The 23963-nt window shown below is 38.8% G+C and overlaps 1 protein-coding gene across 1 annotated transcript in view; it reads left to right on the top strand.

The window, feature by feature from the left end:
* The first annotated feature begins 4051 nt into the window (after positions 1-4051).
* LOC118501896 (cadherin-related family member 3-like) overlaps positions 4052-23963 on the top strand; it is a 112266-nt gene continuing 92354 nt past the window's right edge. The window contains exons 1-4 of the mRNA XM_036031658.1: positions 4052-4217; positions 13550-13746; positions 20187-20358; positions 21158-21246. Coding sequence (XP_035887551.1) covers positions 4172-4217; positions 13550-13746; positions 20187-20358; positions 21158-21246 — 504 coding nt within the window. The 5' untranslated portion in view covers positions 4052-4171. The remainder of the gene's footprint in view (positions 4218-13549; positions 13747-20186; positions 20359-21157; positions 21247-23963) is intronic.

The raw sequence follows: 23963 nt of genomic DNA, 5'->3' as shown, positions 1-23963 counted from the left end.
TTCAATTATTGGAATAGTTGTCTTCTTCGGGAATGAAATTAATTCTGTAGTGGAAAAAGAGCTGATTTTTATTTGTGCATGTATATGTTTGTACATGTCTATGAGTATGTGATTCTGTATGTGCGTGTGCAACAGGCTAAAACATTTGCTCCTTTGGCTTCTGTGATAAAATACACAGGTTCTTCAGGGAGTCCTGAGCAGATGATGGAAACTGCAAGAGTGGAACATAGGAGAAGACAGAGAGAAGAGCAAAGGCACCAATGGGCACTGGTTTCAGCCTAATCTGTTTCTGAATTCTAGTTCTGCCCCTTACAAGTTTTGGGGCCTTGGACAGGTGAAAAAACTTCTCCGGACCTCCACTTTCTCATATGTAAAATAGGAATAGTAACTGCCAACATTTGGGGATATTTTATTCATTGTTACCCAACAACTCTTCAAATGCCTGGTGGATACTGGCATTTGACTACTCTTGACACCAGGGAAACTACAGAGAACAACATAGTATCACTGAAGTAACGTAACTTATAATGCTGTGGGAGTGGATGAAACAGTTCTGCCTTATGAGTCATTGGCCCTGAGAACTGCACCAGGAGAGTCAGTCATGAGTTGATGAGCTGGAGGGATAGGCAATTGATAAGCTGGAGGGATAGGCAGGGCAGAGCAGCTGGATCCTACAGAACAAATGAAAGATCTTGGTCTTGATCTTCAGAGCAGTGCAGAGTTATTAAGGCATTTAAAATTATTTTAAAAATTATAATTGAGGTAAAATATACATAATTTGAATTCACCATCTTAACCATTTTTTAAAAATTATATTTTATTGATAATGCTATTACAATTGTCCTGTTTTTTCCCCTTTTGCCCTGCTCCACCCAGCACCCCCACTTCTTCAGGCAATCCCCTGACCATTGTTCATGTCCATGGGTCATGTGTATAAGTTCTTTGGCTACTCCATTTCCTGTGCTGTACTTTTATACCTCCATGGTTATTCTGTAGCTACCAATTTGCACTCCTTAATCCTCTCACCTCTTCACCCATTCTTTCCCATGCTTACTCCATCTCACAACCATCAAAATGCTCTCCATATCCATGATTCTGTCTCTGTTCTTGTCTGCTTAGTTTTTTTTTAGATTCAATTGTTGATAGATATGTGCTTTTTGCCATTTTATTTTTTAAAGTTTTTATTTTTTATTAAATAAGTTTCTTTAATATTTCATGTAATAATGAATTGGTGATAATGAACTCGTTTAAGTTTTTTCTTGTCTGGGAAGCTCTTTGTCTGCCCTTCCACTCTAAATGATAGCTTTTCTGGGTAGAACAATCTTGGCTGTAGGTCCTTGCCTTTCATGACTTGGAATACTTCTTTCCAGCCCCTTCTTGCCTGCAAGGTGACTCACTCCTTTATGTGGGTTCTTTAAGAGGAACTGCTTGGGGCCTCAGAAGTTTCTTCCACTGACTCAATTCCTACTGGATTTTGCAGCCAGAAGTTGTGGGGACTTATCTTTCAGGCATTGGAACACTGGACTGGGGGTGCTGATGTGGGACTGGGACTCCTTGATCCCAAGATGTGCCTTCTGAATTTTTATCTACCACACATGGGTGTGGGACCAGCCCACTCCATGTCTGGACACCTCCTACCAGTCTGTACGGATATGTTTTCTTTAATTCCACAGTGGTCAGACTTCCATTTAACTCAATTTTTGACATATCTGAGCGATGGTAGTTCTATAGTTTAGTTGTAATTTTCATCTGGTTGTGCAAAGAGGCAAGCCATGTCTGCCTACACCGACATCTTGACTAGAAGTACCATCTTAACCATTTTTAAATGTACAGTTCAGTGTCATTAATATATTCACATCATTGTGCAACCAACCATCATCACCATCCATCTCCTGAACTTTTTTCATGTTGCAAAACTGAAACTCTGTAGCCATTAAACTAACTCCACATTCTCCACCTGCTTGGCCCCACACCCTACTTGGAAACCTTCATTCTGCCTTTCTCTCTCAATGAATTTGATGGTTTTTTGCAGAGATAGTCAATAAATATTTATTTTGTGCAATGGGGATCCAATCTTGAACAAAATGACTAGAATCCTTGCCCCGGAATTACAATTTAGTGGAGGCAATAGACAGCAAACATGTTAACAAATAGATAAAGCATTTCAGGCAATGGTAAAAAAAATGCTATGAGAAAACTAGAAAAATATGGTAGAAAGTAAGTGGAAGTGGGTGCTTCTGCCAGAGTGATCAAAAAAGACCTCTTAAAGAACTCTTTTTGAGGTGAGACATTTCATGTTGAAAAGGAGGCAAATGTGGTAAGATCCAGCAGAAGTATTTCAAAGAGGAAAAGCAACCACAGCAAAGGGTCTGAGGAGGGTGGGAACTGGGTCATGTGGAGACCAATGTGGTGGGAACATAGGTGGCAAGGGAAGGCAATGTTATGCTTGTGTATTTTTATTTTTTAATTTTATTCTTTATCCTCATCCAAGGACATGCTTACTGATTTTTTAGAGAAAGGAAAATGGAGGGAGATAGAGAGTCATTGAGGTGAGAGAGAAACATCAATCACTTGCCTCTTGCATGTGCCCTAACCAGGAAATAAACCTATTACCCAGGCATGTGCCCCAATCAGGAATCAAACTGGCAAACTTTCACTTTGTGGGATCATGCCCAACCTACTGAGCTATACTGACCTGGGTGGTGTACTTGTACTTAAAAAATCCTGTTGTGTGCAGCTTGAAAAATGCATTAGAGGGGACAAGTACAATTGCTTAAAAGTCATTGTAGGCAATTGGCCCAGGCTGGACATAATGATGGTTAGGACTAGAGTGAGATAGAAGTGTACAGATTCAGGAAATACTTAGGAGGTATAATACTGAAATGAACTGGGTTTGAGATGAGTAGAGAGAAGGAGATTCTGGACTGGAAAGTTGGGTTGTTGCAATCTTTAAAGGTGAGATTATAAAGGTTTAAGTAGTGGGTAACGGAGCTAGAGAGAAGGGCACCAATTTGAGAGTCCACCATAAGTAACCTTTTCTTTTCAACCATCTTCTAGGGATATGTCTTGGAGTCATATCCCTAGCATCATTCCTGGGAATTTGTAAATGTTCCTCTGAAAAGACAAAAAGCCACAGCAGGGCAATGTCTGGTTAGACCACAAACTCCCTTTGTTCTCAACATTATCCTCATATTGAACACATCTGAGATTGCATAATCCTATTTAGGTAACCATAACAACAGTTGACTCCAATTGAGATAGCAATTGATTGAAACCAGGAGTCAGAGATTGCAAACTCGAAAGCCTGCAGGAACCAGGCAGGTAAATGTGAGCAGCTGTGCGGTGTAGCAGGGAGGGATGAGAATGGTGGTAAACTGCAGAATGCTGGACCAATCAGATCCTATTGACATTCAAATTTTTAAGAAGGTTTGCGCATTTAAAATTGTGGTCTGCCGGTCATATGTGGCCTGTGAATCACCAATTTGCTGCCCCCAGAGATCTTTTCATAGACATACACTCTGTGTTCAGCTAGTCAGGTATTCCCCATCAGTGGCCCTAAAGCTGATTTTTCCCAAGCTTTATCTTAAGTGTATTAACTTGCATTCTATTGGCTTTTGACCAATTGTTAAATATTTTTTGCATCTTATCTCTATCTGGTATCATGTTAATCTCACCTAGCAACTTGTAAGCCCTCTGTAAACTTGGTAAGCAGAGATCCTGAGTCCTATTCCAATTCTGGGAGAGAGAAACACACAGAACAGGGCAGTACAATATACCTTAGTGACGTGGAGTCATTTTAAAACAAAATTCTTTTGAAAATGAATAAGCCTAGTGAGCCAAACATTACCTGAAGAGTCCCCACAAATTCTGGTCACCCTAGATTTACCAGGATTTGGGAGGCCTTTGCATGTGGAGTAATATGAACTGGGGAATTTCCCCCCTTGTTCAAGCAAATCTCCTTGCAGAAGTTTTTGTCCTTTTGAAAGAAGAAGGTGTCACTTTACAGATCACTTAGCAAGAATTGTGTCATGAGGAAATGTGTGCAGGACACCTAAGAGACAGAATGTTTCTCTGGAGAAGACTCCTGACCAAGAGGGTGCCACTTTCTGGAAGTCAGCGAAGGCAAGGGCTGGAGTGAGTGTTTCTGTACAGGCAAGAGGCTTTCCAGTACATGATGCCTTTTTTACACTTGGTTTTGGTGTTGGTTGCTGCCCCAGGTTGGTATCTTTAACTCTGGACTTCTAACATGTAGCTCTGAAATAGTCATTTGATTTGGTTTTACTTTCTTTAGTAACTTCTCAGTGTTGGTCCTGGAAGTTGTCAAGGGTGCTGTGCTGTGCCATGTTGGAAAGTCCACATTTTAATCAAAATGTCCTCTCAGATACACTTGATCTGTGTTTAGACTGGAACAAGTTCTTTAGACAGTACTTTGGTAATATGTACCAGGTCTCAAAGTTAGCATCCCACTTCTGGGAACATACTCAGTGGAAACACGTAAAGACAGGATATATGTAGACTTATTTGTAATAACAAAAACTAGAGGCAACCTACATGTCCATCAACACAGGATTAAATAAATGGTTCCACAGACATACTATGAACATTCGAGGCATTAAAAGGAGGAAGCAGATCTGTGTGTTCTGATATGCAGGTAAAAGGTAATCCACGGTGAGAGATCCCAATAAGTGGGAGATTTAAAAATGTTTACTTTATATACTTTATATTGTTTCATTAAAAATGAGTATATATTACATTAAACTAAAATTAAGCTCTAGGATCAAAAAATTACAAAAATTTTGAATGCATAACATGAAGATATTAAAGTGACTTTTTTCTTCCTGTTGCATGGTTTGATTTCATAAAACTCAATAGATGAATTTAGCCATTTGCTTTAGAACCAATTACATCTAGAACTGGATAAAAGCCAAATTGTCATTATAGCCAACGAAAAGTCATGTAAAGTATGTTTAATATTCTAAGAATGAGTGATGGCTATGTGAAAACTGAAAGAGCTCTCTAATTTCCAAATTCTTATTTAGGTATGACTAGATTTGATATTTCCAGTAAAAATAAATGATAATATTTGCAAAAACAACACCAAACTTCTAGAGCTGTGCTGCCTAATATGCTAACCACTGTCAACTGTGGTTATTCAGCACTTGAATGTGACCAGTGTGACTTGAGATATACTGTAAGTGTAAAACACATAATAGATTTTGAAGACTTCATATGAATAAAACAATGTAAACTATCTTACTAACATAAAATTAAAAGGGTTAATCACATGTTGAAATATTTTAAATGCATTGGGTTAAATAAAATATAATACTAAAATTAATTTTACCTTAAAAAAACTTTTAATGTGGTTACTAGAAAATTTTCACTTACATATTGGACATGGCTATTCTATAGTCCTGATATTTCTTAAACAGAATTTTTCTTCAGGTATGGAATACTCTCTGTGAATCCACCGGTCCAGTTTTTTATATTCATCTGTCTCTTTGAAATTGAAATAATAGATTAATTGATCACATTAATTCAGTGGGTGGCACATTTAGTAAAGTAAGGATAAAATGAAATCTAAGGAAGATTTTATTTCAATGTAATTTGTTCTATTTTCACTTATTCTCTGAGTGAAGAATTTTATCTTAAATCTGAGGTCACAAACTAGAAACTCTCAATGCATTTGGTATACCAGATGTTTTGAATAGTAGACTGTCTCACCAATACATCTCCATTTTAGGACACTCACAAGAAAAAAGAAGATCTGGCAACCTGAACCACATTCCCATGTGGGCAAGCAGTTGCTGTTCCCTTATGTAGAAACAAATTCTCAGTTTTACCACAGTCTCCACTATGAAGTACAAGTTTTTTTTTTTTTTTTTTTCAAATCTCCTTTTGTCGTTGGGTACAAAGGTGTAGCCTTTCAATCTTCATTATTAGTCTATGGGCCTACCATCACTTTGATCCTTTTTATTTTGACTTATTGATTTAATTTCAGAAAGTAGAGAGTTTAATATTGAACTATTCTGACAGGAAATACATAATAAAATGTCAACTTCTTTAAATAACACTTTGCTGGATGAGTTGATATGCTCTGAAAATTATTGTTCTCTCTTCTAGAGATTATTATATGTTCAGATATTGAGCTGTTTTTCAGAATATACCTTTTTAGTGGAAAACTAAGTATTCCAAAAATTTTCAACACATAAAAATAAGTTAAGAAAATCTAAAATTAATTCATTTTTAATGCAATGCCAATGAGGTATCATCAAATACAGAAGTCACTCTTGACATGGTCAACCTATAGAACTGAATAGAAAATTTGAACCAGTGAAATGTCTTGTAGTTGCAACTTTTCAAATAACATAGTGTCACAGAATAATAAGGTCTTGAGGAATAGGCCAATAGTATGTAATTGATATACCTCAGCGAAACAGAATAATTAATTAATTAATTAATTAATTAATTCACTTATTTATTCAACAAACATTTATTAAGTGCCTACTCTGGCCAGACACTGTTCTTGGTCCTGGGGATATAGCAGAGACCTAACAATGAAAGTCCTCAATTTCATGAAGGTTATATTTAAGGTGGGAAGAAGGGGACAGGAAATAAACATGTAATATAAATAAATGAAACAAATAAAAATAAACAAACTATATGCATTTTTAAAAATATATATTTTATTGATTATGCTATTACAGTTGTCCCATTTTCCCCCTTCACTCCCCCCCACCCACATTCACCCCCTTTAGTTCATGTCCATGTGTCATAAAGTTCTTCAGCTTCTACATTTCCCACACTATTCCTGCCCTCCCCCTGTCTATTTTATACCTATTTTCCATGCTACTTATTCTCTATATCTTCCCCCCCCCTCTCTTCCTCCCACTTCCCTGTTGCTAACCCTCCATGTGATCTCCATTTCTGTGGTTCTGCTCCTGTTCTATTTGTTTGCTTAGCTTGCTTTTGTTTTAGGTATGGTTGTTACTAACTGTGAGTTTGATGTCTTTTTTTACTGTTCATATATTTTATCTTCTTTTTCTTAGGTAAGTCCCTTTAACATTTCATATAATAAGGACTTGGTGATGATGAACTCCTTTAACTTGACCTTATCTGAAAAGCCCTTTATCTGCCCTTCCATTCTAAATGAAAGCTTTGCTGGATAGGGTAGTCTGGGATATAGGTCCTTGTCTTTCATGACTTGGAATACTTCTTTCCAGCCCCTTCTTGCCTGTAAGGTCTCTTTGGAGAAATCAGCTGACAGTCTGATGGGAACTCCTTTGTAGGTGACTATCCCCTTATCTCTTGCTGCTTCTAGGATTCTCTCCTTCATTTTTACCTGGGCTAATGTAATTATGATGTGCCTTGGTGTGTTTCTTCTCGGGTCCAACTTCTTTGGGACTCTCTGAGCTTCCTGGTCTTCCTGGAAGTCTATTTCCTTTGCCAGATTGGGGAAGTTCTCCTTTATTATTTGTTCAAATACGTTTTCAATCTGTTGCTCTACCTCTTCCCCTTCTCCCTATAATTTGGATGTTGGAATGTTTAAAGATGTCCTGGAGGTTCCTAAGCCTCTCCTCATTTTTTTGAATTCTTGTTTCTTCATTCTTTTCTGTTTGGTTGTTCCTTTACTCCTTCTGGTCCCTTCCATTGATTTGAAACCCAGTTTTCTTTCCATCACTGTTGGTTCCGTGTGCATTTTTCTTCATTTCACTTATTGTAGTATGCATTTGTTCATTTAATTTGCGACCAAAGCCCACAAACTCTGTGAGCATCCTGATCACCAGTGCTTTGAACTGTGCTTCTGATAGGTTGGCTATTTCTCGGTCGCTTAAAAAAACTGGCTCTGGGGCTTTTAACTCTGTTTGAGCCATCTTTTTAATTTAATTTAATTTTTTCCTTTGGTCTGGTCACACCTGTTACATATGAGGGGTGGAGCCTTAGGTGTTCACCAGGGCGGGGCACCTCAGTCACTGGGTTGTGACGTTTATGTGGGGGCGGGGTCTGAGAGGGAACAATGGTGCCCACTCTGCTCTCTCTAGGATTTCAGTTCCCTTTGCCACTTCTCACAAGCAAATTGGGCCCTTCTAGTGCTGGTTCCCAGTCGGGTGGGTTTGTGTACTTTCTCAGACTCTGTGGGTTTCCCCAAGGAGCCTCCCATGAGGCTGAGAGAATCTCCCAGCCTCAACTCCCACATGTGTTTTCAGTCGGTGCTTTTAGGCTTTGTTTCCTGGTGCTGGGTCCCTGGGTTGCATGGTTTGTGTTGCTGCCTGTTTTCGCTTAGTTTGTCTGCGCACAAACGTGTAGCTGCGGACAGCCAGCTGCCTTGCGCACCTCACTGGGTCTGCTCGTTGCCTCCCGCTCCCAGGGTCTGCCACCCATCAGACCCATGCCCCTGTGCTTCTGCCAGCCACCAATTTTTCCTGCTGGTACCCCTCGACCACTCTCTGTAGGCCTCCAACTCCGCCCCTCCTTACCAGTCTGGATGTATGGTATTCAGATTTCCATTTGGTTCACTTCTCTCTGTTCTGGTTGTTTTTTGTTTGTAAATTCTTGTCCTTAGTTTTGGTTGCTTGAGGAGGCACAGTGCGACCACCTATGCTTCCATCTTGGCCGGAAGTCAATATATGCATTTTTATAATTTTCACCTGCAGGAGTGAGAAGGCCTTTCAGATACATGGGCATTATATCAGAATTCTAAAAGAAGTGTATAAATGAGAAATTCAGGGGAGATGGATTTAGATAGGGAGAATGGTAAAGGCCCTGAGGCAAGACCTGCTTGATATGTTTAAGGAACAGAAAAGTGTGCATGGCTGGAGCAGAGGAAGTGAAACCAAGAGTGTAGAATAGGAGGCCAGATAAATAAAGGGGAGCTTTGTCTGTCACGTGCAGTCCTGTGGCCAGCATATGAACTTGGCTTTTACTCTGTGTGAGATGAAATGCTGCTGAAGGATTTTGAGAAAAAGAGGGATGTTACTTGATTTCAGTTTTAGCAAATTGTGGGTGACTCAATTATGTAAAAGATGCTTATTTATATCTTCTTATATAATCTAAATAAGGCCTGATTTATTTTTCTTTTGCTGCTATAACAAATCATTACAAACTTGGTGGTGACTTAAGTCAACATAAATTTATGAACTTCAGTTCTTCAGTTAGAAGTTTGACATGAGTAAAATCCAAGTACTGGCATATCTGCATTTTCTTCTGGAGTTTGTAAGGGTATGCCCATTTCCTTGCCTTTTGCAGCATCTAGAGGTCACCTGAAGTCCTCAGTGAGTCACACCCTTCCTCTATGTTAAAAGCCAGACAATTTGCATCTTTCTGATCATTCTTCACATCTCTGACTCTCTTCTTCTGCTTCCCTCTTCCACTTTCAAGGACCCTTGTGATTATATTGGGCTCATCTAGATAACTCAGGGTATCTCCCTATCTCAAGATCATCACATTTACAAGGTCTCTCTGCCATGTAACATAACATACTCAAAACTTTTGAGGATTAGGAAATGAGAATCTTTGTGGGGGGAGCTATTATTTTAGCACAACCCCCAAGCATCATAACCTGTTAAGTACCCACAATTCCCACCCCACCATACCCATGTATCCCTAATAGGATGCAAATTTCAGCTATGGAGAAAATATTCTGAATAAGACTTTGAAATGCTGTTCCAGATGGAAATCAATGAGCATAAACTAAAATTTCCACTAAAAACTTCATGGTTCAGAAATTTTCAGATCATATCCTAAACAGAAAGGACATATTATGACCTTGAGCACATATTTAGAAGCAGAAGAGAATTTATTGATTCAGGAAAGAGGACAATGAAAATATTTATAATGGGAGAAAGGCTTGCAACCATCTTTAGAAATAGGCTCATGAAATAACTCAGAGTCAAGAAGGATCTTTGGATGGGGGAAAAATAAAAAGAAAGAAAGAAACATTATTTTTCTAGCACTTCAGTGCTAAAGGGTATCATCAGGCAAAAAGGTGTAGGTGTCAGCAGAAGGAAGCTGGGCCTGAATGCCCTGAAATGATAAGAGATGAGGGAAAGTGAGGGGACACTGAGAGTGTCTGCTTCATTCCTCTGCTTAGATACATCACACATTCTGTTAGGCTGGGATTGTCTGGGGTGGGAGAGAAGAAGCAAGCAGGGGGCTCTTATTCATTATTGTATAAGAGCATATATATACATTATCTTACTGTGAATGGCCATTGCGATGTTCTTTGGGTTTTATTATACATTTTAAAAAATGATCATATAACAATACCAGGCTTACCTTAGCACTCAATAATTGCTAAGCCCACTAAATTGGATCAGGGTTTTCACTTGAAAATGGAGAGGCGACAGGACCCAAATGCAAGGCATTGTCTTAATTTTTGCTTTTTCCAAAGAAGCTTTGAGAATCTAGACTTAATTGCCTTAACTAAAATATCTACTATAAAGTCCATCTGAAATTTAAGGAAAGTGGAGAACAAATAAAAGAGGGGAAAAGAAGGAAAGATAGAAAAACAGAGTCAAAATAGGCCAGTCCAGTAGGGCATATGTAACGACTTTTGTCTCTGAAGGCATTGTGATTTTGAGCACTGAGTAATTGCATGACACTGCAGGGTTAGACAGAAGTTGTATGGAATAATGTCATTTAGGGAACTATATTTACCCACTACTAAAACTTATCATAAATTGACATAAAAAGAAACCCTACATTTCCCATGAGCGTGAATGACAAATCTTAATGTAATGGCCAGTTACCTAAATTGCTTATATCTTAAATACCGTGATCTGCTCCCCAACCTAGTTCAGCCAAAAAGCTTCTTATCAAACAGCAGTTGACTTCTAGCTTTAGAGAAGATGGTTTGCTCATACAAGTGGTTATGTGGCCAATAAGATGCAGAACTAGGATCTAAGTCATGGTCTGCTTGATTCCAAGGTCTATTACTGATGTAGTCTCGTTCCTCCTGGAACTATTGTTAATAGTTTGGTAAGAGTCTTCTAAAATTTTGAAATTCTGAAGACTTTAGCTTTTCCCAATTTTTATCCCAAAGAACTTCACACTGAATCATGAACTCATTCATTTAAGAATATGTGTTTTGGATCTAGCAAGTTTGGAGTTCAAATCTTGGCTCTACCTTTATTAGCTGTATAATTTAAGACCATTAGACCTTTCTGTACCTTAGTTTTGTTATGTGCAAAATGGAAGTAATAATAATAGTACCCCTTACCCCAGAGTTGTTTGTGAGGATTTAATGAAAAATTTTATGTGAAAAATGTTCTATGAAAGGTCATTAATATTATTTATTACTCATTCAACAAATATGTGTTAGGTACTCTCATTTAGTGTTCACAATAAATACATCCCTTACAGTTAAAGTGTGTGGTTCCCTGGGGAGTCACATACATGAAAGGCAATTATATAGCACATAATTGTCAAATGTCATCATGGGGACATGGAGACACTGCGAAGGAGTCAACCTAGGCGGCAGGCAGGGCAGGCTTTCTGAAGGAAGTGGCACTTAGGAGGCCACTGAATGATGGTAGAATTTTGGGATGCAAAAAAGTGTTTTAGTAACAATCTATATAATTGTCCAGAGATGGACTAGAGAAATGGAAAGAAGGTCAGGAACAGAGAGTGTGAAGAGGAAAGACTGGAGAGATAAAGCCAGAGAGGTGGGCAGGGATCAGATATAGCAGGACCAGAGATCTTTCCAAACTTCAATTTTAACTCAAGAGAGCTGCCTGATTTTATTCTCATTACTCTGAAGGCCACTGCAATAGTCTTTGTTTTGTTATACATTGTAAAAATGGTTATATCAGATCATCTTAGTTTGGACTTTCCTGGAAATAGAACCTAAGAGAAGCGCTCAAGTACAAGTAATATATTTGGGAGGTGATCCCAAGAAACACCAGCACAGGAATAAGGAAATGAGATGATGAGTGGAAGGCAGCCAATAATGGGTGTGTTATCATGCATGTGAACACTGAGGGCAACTGAGCTCAGTCCCATTGGGGCCTCAGGGATCCATTTCAGACACACATCTTGAGTATCCAAGTTACCCACACTGAAGTGTGGTTGGGGTTTTAACTACCAGGTCCCTGTGGGTCATTGACTGAGGGCTGCTTCCTGGGCCATGAACTCTTTGGTACCCACCCAGGCAGAACTGTAGATGCTCTCAGGAAGTAGCCTTCTGCATACAGAGGTGAGTATGGACTGAATGGGGTGGGGCACTGAGCACTGGGTACACATTTCTAAACAAATTTGAAAAAAAAGAAAAAGACCAAGACTTCCTGGAGATGGTTCTGCATGGTCTCTTGAATTCCTCAACATCTCGTGAACCCTGGCACTGGCTGCCTGTGTTCTGGACTATCTCTTTGAGAGTGTTTAAATAGGGATAGAGCGAGTGCTTCTCTCCATAAGAGAGTCCGCTGTTTACCATGTTCCAAAATGAAGCTCTTTTCTCCCTCCGGGCAAGGATTAGGCAGGCTTATGGTTCATTTAAAAAGATTTGGGTTCCCTGAGCTCAAGGCTTCTCAGATGTGATGCAGGTCCAGTGCATGCATAGATCTACCAGGTCTACTCTGTGTCATTCCCATGGGGTTTGAGGAGCAAGGGGAACCTATGTAAACATGAAGCTCATGCTGCCTGTTGTGCCAAGAGTAATGAAGTCCTGACTTTGAAATAGTCAGCTTGGGCTGCCATAACCAGGTAATACTGACAGAGTGGCTTAAACAACAGACACTGATTTTCTCCCAGTTCTGGAGGCTGCAACTCTGAGATCAGGGTATCAGCATGGTCAGTTTCTGGTGAAGGTTCTCTTTCTGGCCTTCTCCCTATGTTTTCATGTGCAGAGAATGAGAGAGAGGGAGGGAGGGAGAGTGGGGGGGTTGGGGCGAAGAGAGAGATCTCTCTTTTTGGGGTTGGGAATTCTGCGTAACTTTATTTATTTTCCAGACTAAAAATATAAATTTTAATAGAAGTCATATATCAAATATAAAGGAGAGATCTGCCTCTTCTTATAAGGCCACAGTCCTATTAGTTATGGGTCATACTTCTACAATGTCATCTAATGTTAATTACCTCCTAAAGATTCTGTCTCCAGATACAATCACATTGGAGGTTAGAGTTTCAACATACACATTTTGGGGGGAGACAGTTCAACCCATAGCATTCTGCCTGAATTCAAGGGCCCTGATTCAAATGTTAACCTCATTTAGAATCATGCTCACAGGCACATCTGTCACAATCTTTGGCCAAATGTATGGGCACTTTGAGGTCCAGTCAGATTGGCACATAAAATTAACCCTCAGTCTCTGACCAGGAGCCTGTGTACAACTGGGCAGGCCAACTTGTCAGCAGGAAATTAGGGTGAAGTCTCAGGTCCTTTGTAGTTCTTAATAATTTTACTAAGCCTCCTCAGCTGATTTTATGACTTTTAATAAAAAAGGGACTGTAAGTATTTACTGTGCTTTTCCTTTGTGGCTTTAAAATGTGAAAGAGGTTGGGAAGCATTGCAAAAACCCTTATAAAAGTAATATTTTGTGTTTCCTTTTCTAAGATGTCCTAGCTTTTCCAAACTTTTCCATTGAAAATAACAGCCCTCTTCTGGAGAATGTCTCTGAACATACACGGGTAGCTGTAATCACGGTGTCTGTCCCACCTCCTGCTTCTCTGATTGGAGATCCTGTTATTATTAATGCCAATCCTGTAGTCCATCCATTTGTGCTGTCTCGTCGATCCAAACATCAATGGGAAGTAAGTATCTAGACAAGCAGTACCATTACTTGGTACCACAATGATTATAAAGTAAAACAATCAATCATCTTTGCCCTTCTTACATTCTGCATATTATTTAGTACCCACTCATTGGGACCACATTTTGTGCCAGAACCTCTAAACATTGTTGAGGATATCAAGAAGCATTTGTTTTAACGAGATCTGTTGAAGATCTCCTCACACACAGGGCAAGGCACTGGGACTCTCATGGTAGAACATGGTCCTTACCCTCATGGTATTTACCGGTTCATAGGGAGGTCTATTGATCAAGTGAATGCTCACACAGATATAAAAGTATAAATGTAATAAGAGCTATGAAACACAGGCCCACAGGTCTGTGAACACACCTAAGGGGGCATAGGACTTATTAGGTTTCCCTGAGGAAGAACTGTATAAGAAGAAATCTTAAGAGTGAGTAGGAATTCAGTAGATGAAGACAGAGAGAGGAGAACTCGAGGTAGAGCATGTGCAAAAGGCCTGTGGCAAGAAGGAGTATACTGAGGAAATAGGACCAAGAGGAGGCCAAAGTATAGGGGCTGATGGGAAAGTGTAGTGGGAGATTAACCTGGAGAGGAGGCAGAGCCAGTAAGGCCTGTGAGCCATGTTAGGAAGTTTTTTAAAGATGTGTTTTATTGATTATGCTATTGCAGTTGTCCCAATTTTTCCTCCTTTGCTCCCTCCACCCAGTACCGCCATTCCCTCCAGCAATCCTTCCCTTAGTTCATATCCATGGGTCATGCATATAAGTTCTTTGGCTACTCCACTTCCTGTACTGTTCTTAACATCCCCTGTCTATTTTGGACCTACCATTTGTACTTCTTAATACTTGTACCTTTTCTCCCATTCTCTCCCTGCCCCTTCCCAACTGATGATCCTCCAAATGATCTCCACATCTATGACTTGTTCCTGTTCTGATTGTTTGCTTAGGTTTTTTTTTAGATTCAGTTGTTGATAGTTGTGCAGTTTTTGCCATTTTAATGTTCATAGTTTTGATTATCTTTTTCTTATGTAGTTCCCTTTAACATTTCATATAATAATGGCTTGGTGATGATGAACTCCTTCAGTTTTACCTTGTCTGGGAAGCACTTTATCTGCCCTTCCATTCTAAATGATAGCTTGGCTGGATAGAATAATCTATGTTGTAGGTCCTTGCTTTTCATCATTTTGAATACTTCTTGACAATCTCTTCTAACCTGCAAAGTTTCTTTTGAGAGATCAGCTGACAGTCTTATGAGAACTCACCTGTAGGTAATTTACTTCTTTTATCTTGCTGCTTTTAAGAGTTTCTCTTTATCTTTAACCTTTGGTGTTTTAATTATGATGTGTTTTAGTGTGAGCCTCTGTGTTTCCTGGACTTGTATGTCCATTTCCTTCACCAAAATTAGGGAAGTTTTCTTTCATTATTTTTTTCAAATAAATTTTTAATTTCTTGCTCTTCCTCTTTTCCTTCTGGAAAACCTATGATTTGGATATCAGTATATTTGGAAATGTCCCATAGGCTTCTTATTCTATTCTCATTTTTTAATGCTTTTTTCTTCTTGCTGTTCTGATTGAATGCTTTTTTCTTTCATATGTTCCAAATTGCTGATTTGAATCTAGATTCTTGCCCTCCACTGTTGGTTCCCTGTGCATTTTTCTTTATTTTATTTAGTGTAACCTTCATTTCTTTCTGAGTCTTTATTTTGTTGCAGACCACAGTGAGTTCTTTGAGCAACCTGATCACCAGTGTTTTGAACTCTATATCTCATAGGTTGCTTATCTCCATGTCATTTAGTTCTTTTCCTGGAGTTTTTGTTCTCTTCTTTCAGTTTGGCCTGTATTTCTTTGTTTCCTCAATTTGGCAGCCTCCATGTATTTGTTTCTGTTTATTAAGTAGAACTTCTTTGACTCCTTGTCTTAGGAGCATGGCCTATTATAGAAAGGCACTTATAAAATGTGTAAGGCAGAGCCTTCAATAGTTACCAGGGTGGGGCAATCTGTTTCATCAGTTTGTGGCTTTGTGTGGGGGAGGACTCAGAGAGGGGACAATGCTACTGCCTGGCCTCTGGAGATTATCTGAGAGGAAGCTGTCTTCCCAGCATTTGTCCCCTTGCCAGTCACTTTACTTTCTCCCCTTCTGCCTATGTGTTACTTGTGCCCTTCTAGCTGTTGGCCTGGTGATGAATCCCAAAGCGGGTGGGTTTGCATGAGTCCTAAGTCTCTTGAGAATCCTGTAGTTTCTTCTACTACCCCAACCCCCACTGGTTTTTCAGCTAGAAGGTATGGACACTTATTTTCCTGCTGCTCAAACTCTGGACTGCGTCGTCTGGCTTGGTGATGGGATTGCTCACTCCTGAGGTGTCCCTCCCAATTTTTATCCACCACATGTGAATGTGAGACTGTCCTTTCTGCCACCTTTCCATGCCTCTCTACATCACTCTGTGCCTCTATGTCTCTGCCCCTCCTACCAGTCTGGATGAATGTGGCTTCTTTAAACCCTTGATTGTCAGACTTCCATATAGCTCAATTTTCTGATGAATCTGGGTGAAATTTGTTTTGTAGTCTAGTTGTAATTTTTGCTGTAGTTGTGCATGGAGGTGAAAAATGTTTACCTATGCCTGCTTCTTGGCCAGACCATGTTAGGAAGTTTTGTTACCATCCAAGATAATAAAAGTAATTTTTTTCTGCTGGGGTAAAGTTCAAGCAAGCTTACTGCTCACTTTAGAAGTGTTGGGTTTCCTAAGCTCAGGGTTCCTCAAATATAATGTAAGCCAACTGCATGCATAGCATCCACCTTGTCCCTTCTGCAACCTTCCATGGGACCTGGAAGCAAGGTGAACCATATGAACATGAAGCTCATGCAGCTTGTTGTGTGATGAGTAATAAAGTCTGTAAGAGCAATGTGTGATTTCCAGCACAGGGTCTTATGTAGGGGAATCTGAATTGTCTCCTAGTTTTAAGAGATTCTGAAACTGGTAGGGTGGACAGATAACTAAATGACCAGTTGTGGTATATTATGAGAGGTGCTATGAAAGAGTGGTTTAGAACCAGGGACTCTGGAGCCAAACTGCCTGGGTTCAGATCCTGGTTTTTTATTATTGCTTAGGGCAAATGGCTTAACCTTTCTGTTCTGGTCACATGTCCATGGCATGGGGTGGAGAGATATATACTACTTTCACTGTAGAGGGAACTGTTAAATCATATGGCAAAGGACACGATTATAGTGAAGGCCAAAGGATTGGGGACATTCAATTTACCACCCACATCTAAGAAACCACTGGGGAGTTTTATGGAAAAAAAGATGATTTGCTTACATTTTATGGGAAACACTTTTGCTGCTGTGATGAGCACAGACTACAGAGGGCAAACATATGTGTTAGGAGGTTACTGAATATGCTTGCCAAGCCTTGGTATTCTCAGATTTTAAATTTCCTTCCAACTTCAGTGAGGTGCAAAATGCTCTTCATGCATTTATTAGTTAGATTTTTAAAATAACTCTGCACGGCGAAATGTCAGCAAAGACTATTCAATAGTTAGGTTTATTGATTTTTTTAGTTTAGTTTGTGTGTGTGTGTGTGTCTGAGGCAGTAAATTATAGCTGTTCTAAGTACAGGTTTTGGGGTCTGACAAGCCTAGGATTACACCACAGCTCCTCTGACTAGCAACAGCATGACCTTGGGTAAGTTCCCTGACTTTTCTGCTCTTTGATTTTCTTTTGTGTACAAAAAGATTAATAATAACAATACCTCACTCTGGGCTTAGTAAGAAGATCCTGTGAAATAATGCATGCAAGGTGTCATCTTAGTGCTTGCCCCATTACAAGGAATTAATATACAGTGGTGGTTACTATAACAAATATATTTATGCTTCAATGTTCAGCACCATTGTAGTTAAACTACAGATAATAAAAACTATAAGAAAGATAGTCACATTATAATAACTGTATCATAGACCAGCTCTAGATAGCTTTATAAAGAGTTCAGTTATGAAAGTTTTCTATCATGGAAATAAGTGCAGATAAAGGCAGAACTAAATGAGTTGATCTCTGTCTCTACCACATTCTAGTACAAAAGGGCATACACTTCTATTTGAGGCTTAGCATATTATTATCCTTTGTTGAACTTCCTTCCTCCAGGATATAGGCTTGTTCAGTTTGCAAGACTGAGCTCAGGTGAGGTGATGGCACAGGCAGTCAAAAAAGTTTTGCTAAAACCCAACTAGTCTCCTGGAGAAACAATAGCAAAGCTTGAAGTGAACTGATTATACAGATAAATAAAAATTTCATGGAAATGAGTCAAGGTGCACTCTGGTTACATAATCTTCAAATTACTACCTGTCATTGAGCAACTGGCAGGATAGAAAAAGGAATTCAAGTTACCTTTTGTACGTGCACTTTTCTTGGATGGAGGTAATCACCAGAGGGCCCCTTCAACCACCTTCCTGTCTTCTTCCATGAACAAGTCTAAAGAACAAACATTTGCATTTTTAAAAATTCAGTATTTGTTGAGAAGCCTGATATTTTATAAAATGCTAGGGAGCAAGGAGAACACAATGCTGTCCCCACAGGACTTCCAGGGCAGAGGGAACCACAGCAGCAGGGCCAGCCTGAGCCCGGGCTGTGCTTCCTGGGTAAGAAAGTCCATGAGAACAGAATGTGCTTAACGACAGCTTGAAGATCCCATATATCATCAGGAACATCAGGGTATGATGAAAAAAAAATTTAGAGTCAAGAAGACCTGCTTTTAAATCTTTGTTACTTGCTCACTGTATTACTTAGGCTTCTAGCTTCTAAGCCTCAGTTTCCTCATTGCTAGCATGAGGCTGATAACAGCACTTGCTCTATGAGCTAAAGAGATAAAGAAACTTGGCCATTCTGTGTTAAGTGTTCAGTAGAGGAGAGCTCTTAAATATGAATGTGCTACTGACTTCTCATGGCAGTGGCAAGATCATACTTAGGTGTTACTTCCACTCGTAGTACTGGTCAGTGCAAGGTCCTGGGGCCGACTGGCAGGGATCAGGTCTAGGTCTTCCTCTTTCTGCAGCATCACTTTCCTAGCTGTATATGTAATCTAAGCTTCAGTTGCCTCATCTGTGAAATGGTGGTAATAGTAGTATCTTCCTCAGTTTTCCTCATGTTTCAGTGAGGTGAAGAACCATGAGCAATACCTGGATCCTTCCTCATCCATGTTTAGGTACCAGGTAGTTTAGTTTTGATTAAAAATATGAGCTTGAAGGCAGATGCAGTTGGAGCCATTGCACTTCCCTGTGAAAACTTGGCCAAGCTGCTTAACCCCTTCAGATTCAATTTCTTCATCTGTAAAATGCATCCAACAATAGTACCCATTTGCAGTAAAAAATAAAGGTAGAACGACATGTTTGTTAACTGCTTAGGATAATGCTTGAGAAAATGGAGGTGGGAGAGAGACTCAATAAACTCTTATTAGGAAGAATAACACAGAAAGCTGGGAAGGGTGAAAATGAGATAACACATTGGAATTCTCTGTTCATGAGATTTTCAATAAATCAGGTTACATTGCTTCCACACTTTATTTTTCACTTTAATTGTTGTTCTATTACAGTTGTCCCAATTTTGCCTGGTTTCTCTCCCCTGCTCTGCACTACCCCCACTCCCACGGTCAATACCCACCCTGTTGTCCATGTCCATGAGTCATTTACACATGTTCTTTAACTAGGCCCTTCCCCTTCTTTCCTCCCTTATCCCAATCCCCACTCCCCTCTGGTCCCTGTCCGTCCATTCCTTGTTTCCATGCTTCTGGTTCTATTTTGATTATTTGTTTGTTTTGTTCATTAAGTTCCTCTTATAGGTGAGATCATGTGGTACTTGTCTTTTACCACCTAGCTTATTTCACTTAACATAATACTTTTCAGCTCTGTCCATGCTGTCTTGAAGGGTAGTAGCTATTTCTTTTTTTTCTGCTGTATAGTATTTCATCATGTAAATGTACCACAGATTTTTGATCCACTCATTTACTGATGGGCACTTAGGCTGTTTCTAGCACTTGGCTATTGAAATAATACTGCTATGAACATAGGGTTGCATAGGTTCTTTTGAATTGGTGTTTCAGGATCCTTAGGGTATAATTCCAGCAGTGGAATTCCTGGATCAAAAAGCAGTTCCATTTTTAGCTTTTTGATGAAATTCCATACTGTTTTCCACACCAGTCTGCATTCCCATCAACAGTGCACTAGGGTTCCCTTTTCTCCACGACCTCTCCAACACTTGTTTGTTGATTTGTTAATGATGGCCATTCTGACAGCTGTGATGTGGTATCTCATTGTGGTTTTAATTTAAATATAAGATTTTTACCTTTTTTAAAAAATGCTTATTCATATTGGGTTTATAGGTCTAAAATATTCTGTCTACATCCTTATGAAGCCAATCATTCACTCCATTATTCTGCACTTTTTGTTTGATTTAGTTATTTACCACTGGAGTACCCAAGCTGGACTTTGAGACAGTGGCTCTCTACTCCTTGACAGTCTATGCCAAAGACAACCAAGGGGCAGCAGCATCACAGACCATTTTAATCCAGATCATGGATGTGAATGAGCCACCCACTTTCACTGGAACCTTTGCTCAGAGAGACCAAGGTACATAGCTCTTCTCATGGGGGAAGAGGGTCCACTGGATAGGTATGTGTGGATTCCATGTCCTGCATCCTATGTGCTCTCATGGTGTTATGGTTATATGAGTGATAAGGAGAATAATGATAAAGGCCTGCCACTTATCAGGTACTAACTATGTAGCAGGTACTGTCCTAAGAGCTTCCAATGGAATTTATTTATGAAATGCTCATAGTACTGGAGGTGGGTACTCTTCATATATGTATTGTAGCTGATTTATTAGGCTTAGAATGGTGAAGTAACTTGCTTAGTGTTAAAACATTCATTTTTCTGTTGGATTATTATATACTAAAGTTATTCTTTTACTCATGTGACTATTTAATTAACAGTGTGTCTTTGTCATTGAGTTAAAAGCTTTGTGAGGGCAGAGATCATATTCTTTTTGCATGTTTTCTCATGCTCTCTTTCTCTTTGGTTTTTAACTCATGTGAATATTTCTCTCAAGCTTGTCTCTGTTCTTCTCTGCCTCTTTCTGTGCTGTTGAATATTTAATACCAGCATGTGGATAATTCATGTTCTCTATTGAAAACAAACAATATTGTTATAGTTTAAATTCATAAATCTCTTTGCTCTCTACCTGACACATGATACTTGACAAATGGTGTATATTATTATTATAATTATTGCTATAATTATTATGATTAATGGGAATCACCCTATAAAATCATCTGTACTGAGCAACCACAATACCTTCAGTTTTATCTAAAGTTTAGGAGTGGATGAGGGGTTTGGGGGCTTATAATATCTATTATACATTTTTTGGCAGTTACTGAGATTTATATCCTAGAAGATACTGCCCCAGGCACAATCATTTACAGGGCAGCGGCCAAGGATCCAGAGGATGCTGTTTTGGAGGTAATTTATGGTTTTGGGCAGAGAATATTAGTGTCTGGTAGTTTTATGTATGACTGCATTCACATATAAAGCCACAGTGATATCAGTACATTATACCACAGTTCTGGTTCTAAACATACCTTTTGCCTGAAACACCAGGATATTTTAGGTGAAAATGATTGGGGGGTGGACTGTCTGGGTAATTGCTCCCCTCTAGTGCATCACACCTATGCAGAGAAGCCCAGTGAATTCTTAGGTGTTGACAAAAGATGCCAAGCCATTTCATCTTGTCATTGGGGATCTTGGCTACACACACATACTGTTGAGAAACAATATAGCTTTCTGGTAGAATTAATTTGTATTTCAATATGCTGGGTCTTATCCTCAGGCTTTATAGGTTTTATATTGCCCCAGGAATGCACTTATTTTCAGGATAGCTGTCTTCCAGTTATAGATACCATGGGAGGGGGAGGAAACTATGCATTCTGTGCCAAGAGGCTTGGAATTAAATCTTAACTTTATTGCTGCAAGTCGTTTAACATTTCTGCCTTTCAGTTTCAACCATAAAATTGGGGAAAGGATATCTGCTTTGTCTTCTCTCCTATTGCTTTCTCTTATATTATAATGAACTTGCAAGTAGTTTTCCAACTGTACGATATCTTACAAGGGACAACATTTATATTACTGTCTCAATTTTTGATGTTCTATAGAATGGTTATGGTATTATTAAGTTGTAAGAGTTTTAGCTAATAAACTGATAGATAAGAATATCATGCCTTTAATTTTTAATGTATTACTTTCTGAAATTGGCTAAAACCTAGAGAATTGTGCATATTGATACTGTACTTTCAGCATTTACAATTTATTGGTAATGCTACTGGGTCATTCATTGCTCAAGGCAACTTGACTTTTACAAAAGTTTCATTAAACAAATAGACGGCCATTAATATTTGAGGCATTGTCCATATGGTTTTTAAAATCATTGAATACACTCAAGTAATTACACACACAAAAAAACACTGCTGTTGTTGAGACCCCTCTCCCCTATTTGTCTCATTCTCCTCCCAGTAGAACAAAACCACATCCAGGATGAGAATGGAAAGGTCACAGCTTCCTTTAAAACATGTAAATAAGCCACCTAATCATGCATATTGCTCCACATCAACTCGTTCAAGATTATAGTACTGAATCTAGCACTGAGCAATTCCAGCTGTAAGAGAAAGCAATATTGCAATTGCTTCCTTGGTGTTCTCCATGACAGCTCATCCATCTACTGTGTTGACATTTTAGGGTGGAAAGCACATCATAGTCCAGCTATGCCTCCAACATGCAATTACAATGACTAGCCAATTAATGTAAATAATTTATTTCAAATGAAGGACTACTGAATGCTTATTCATATAGGTTAAATGCTTCTGGCCCTGGCTCTATTCTTCTCTAAGAAGAGAACTGGTTCCTGGGCTAATGTAAGGCTAATGCAGTGTTCTTTGTGAATTTTCCTTAACATGGAATAGCATAGACTATGTCATTCAGTGTTGATATAGGCTGTGGAAATTTCCATTTAGAAACACTCTTATACACATTATTCTGATATAGTAGATTAGACCAGATGTGTTCAAGTACTCACAACTTTTTGAGTCTTCATATTAATTCATAGTAAAATTTGTTCTAATTGAAGGAAGAACTCAGCACTGTTTTGGTGTCTGATGGATGATAATAATAATGCAACTAATAACTGTTTATCATGTGACAGGGACATACTTTATATAATTGAATCCCCATTTAATTCCTGAAGTAGATGCTATCATCTACTCTGATACTAATGAATGGCTCAATAAGCTAGAGTGTTGTGTCTTTAATTTATAGATGAGACACATTTAGTCTAATAGAGATCAAGTAATTTGTCTAAAGAGTAAGTAGTACAGTTGTGATTCAAACCCATGTCGATTTTGCTCTATAGCCTATATGTTTTCTATCATACCAACAATTGCTAAATTGCTTCCACAAATGCTCCATGAGAAAAAAAAATAAGATCTTATGCTCAAATGATTTTGGGAAATAAAGTTTCCATATCTTCTCTAAATTTAAAATATACAGCATGTTAAATGCCTTGAAGAGTTCTCCAATAAACAGATGTATATTTAATCATATTTTTTCTAATTATTTTCCTATAACACTTTGTATAAAAAATTGTATTTTTCCTTTATCATTTAACCCCCTTTTACCTTCCTTGCCCCTGCAATCACCACATTGTCGTCCATGTCCATGAGTCCTTTTTCCTTTTTGCTTGATCACTCCACCCACTAAGCTATCACACACCAATAGCTGTCATCCTGTTCTCTATCTGTATGTCTCTACTTTGCTTGTTAGTTCAGTTTGTTAATTAGATTCCACGTATAAGTGAAATCATATGGTATTTGTCTTTCTCTGACTGGCTTATTTCACTTAGCATAGTGTTCTCCAGGTCCATCCAGGTTGTTGTAAAAGGTAAAATTTTCTTCTTTTTAATGGTCAAGTAGCATTGCATCATGTAAATGTCCCATAGCTGTTTTATCCACTTATCTACTGATGGACATTTATGCTGCTTCCATATTTTGGCAATTGTAAAAAAAATTGCAATGATCATAGGTGTGCTTCTTTCAAATTAATGTTTTGTGTTCCTTTGGATCTATTGCCAGAAGTGGGATTGCTTAGTCAAAGGCAGATCCAATTTTAAGTTTTTGAGATCACTCCATACT

The sequence above is a fragment of the Phyllostomus discolor genome, chromosome 7 (assembly GCF_004126475.2).
Source record: "Phyllostomus discolor isolate MPI-MPIP mPhyDis1 chromosome 7, mPhyDis1.pri.v3, whole genome shotgun sequence".
NCBI lineage: Eukaryota > Metazoa > Chordata > Mammalia > Chiroptera > Phyllostomidae > Phyllostomus > Phyllostomus discolor.
Note: the sequence above shows the minus strand (reverse complement) of the source record. Positions and strands in the feature narration are given on the sequence as shown.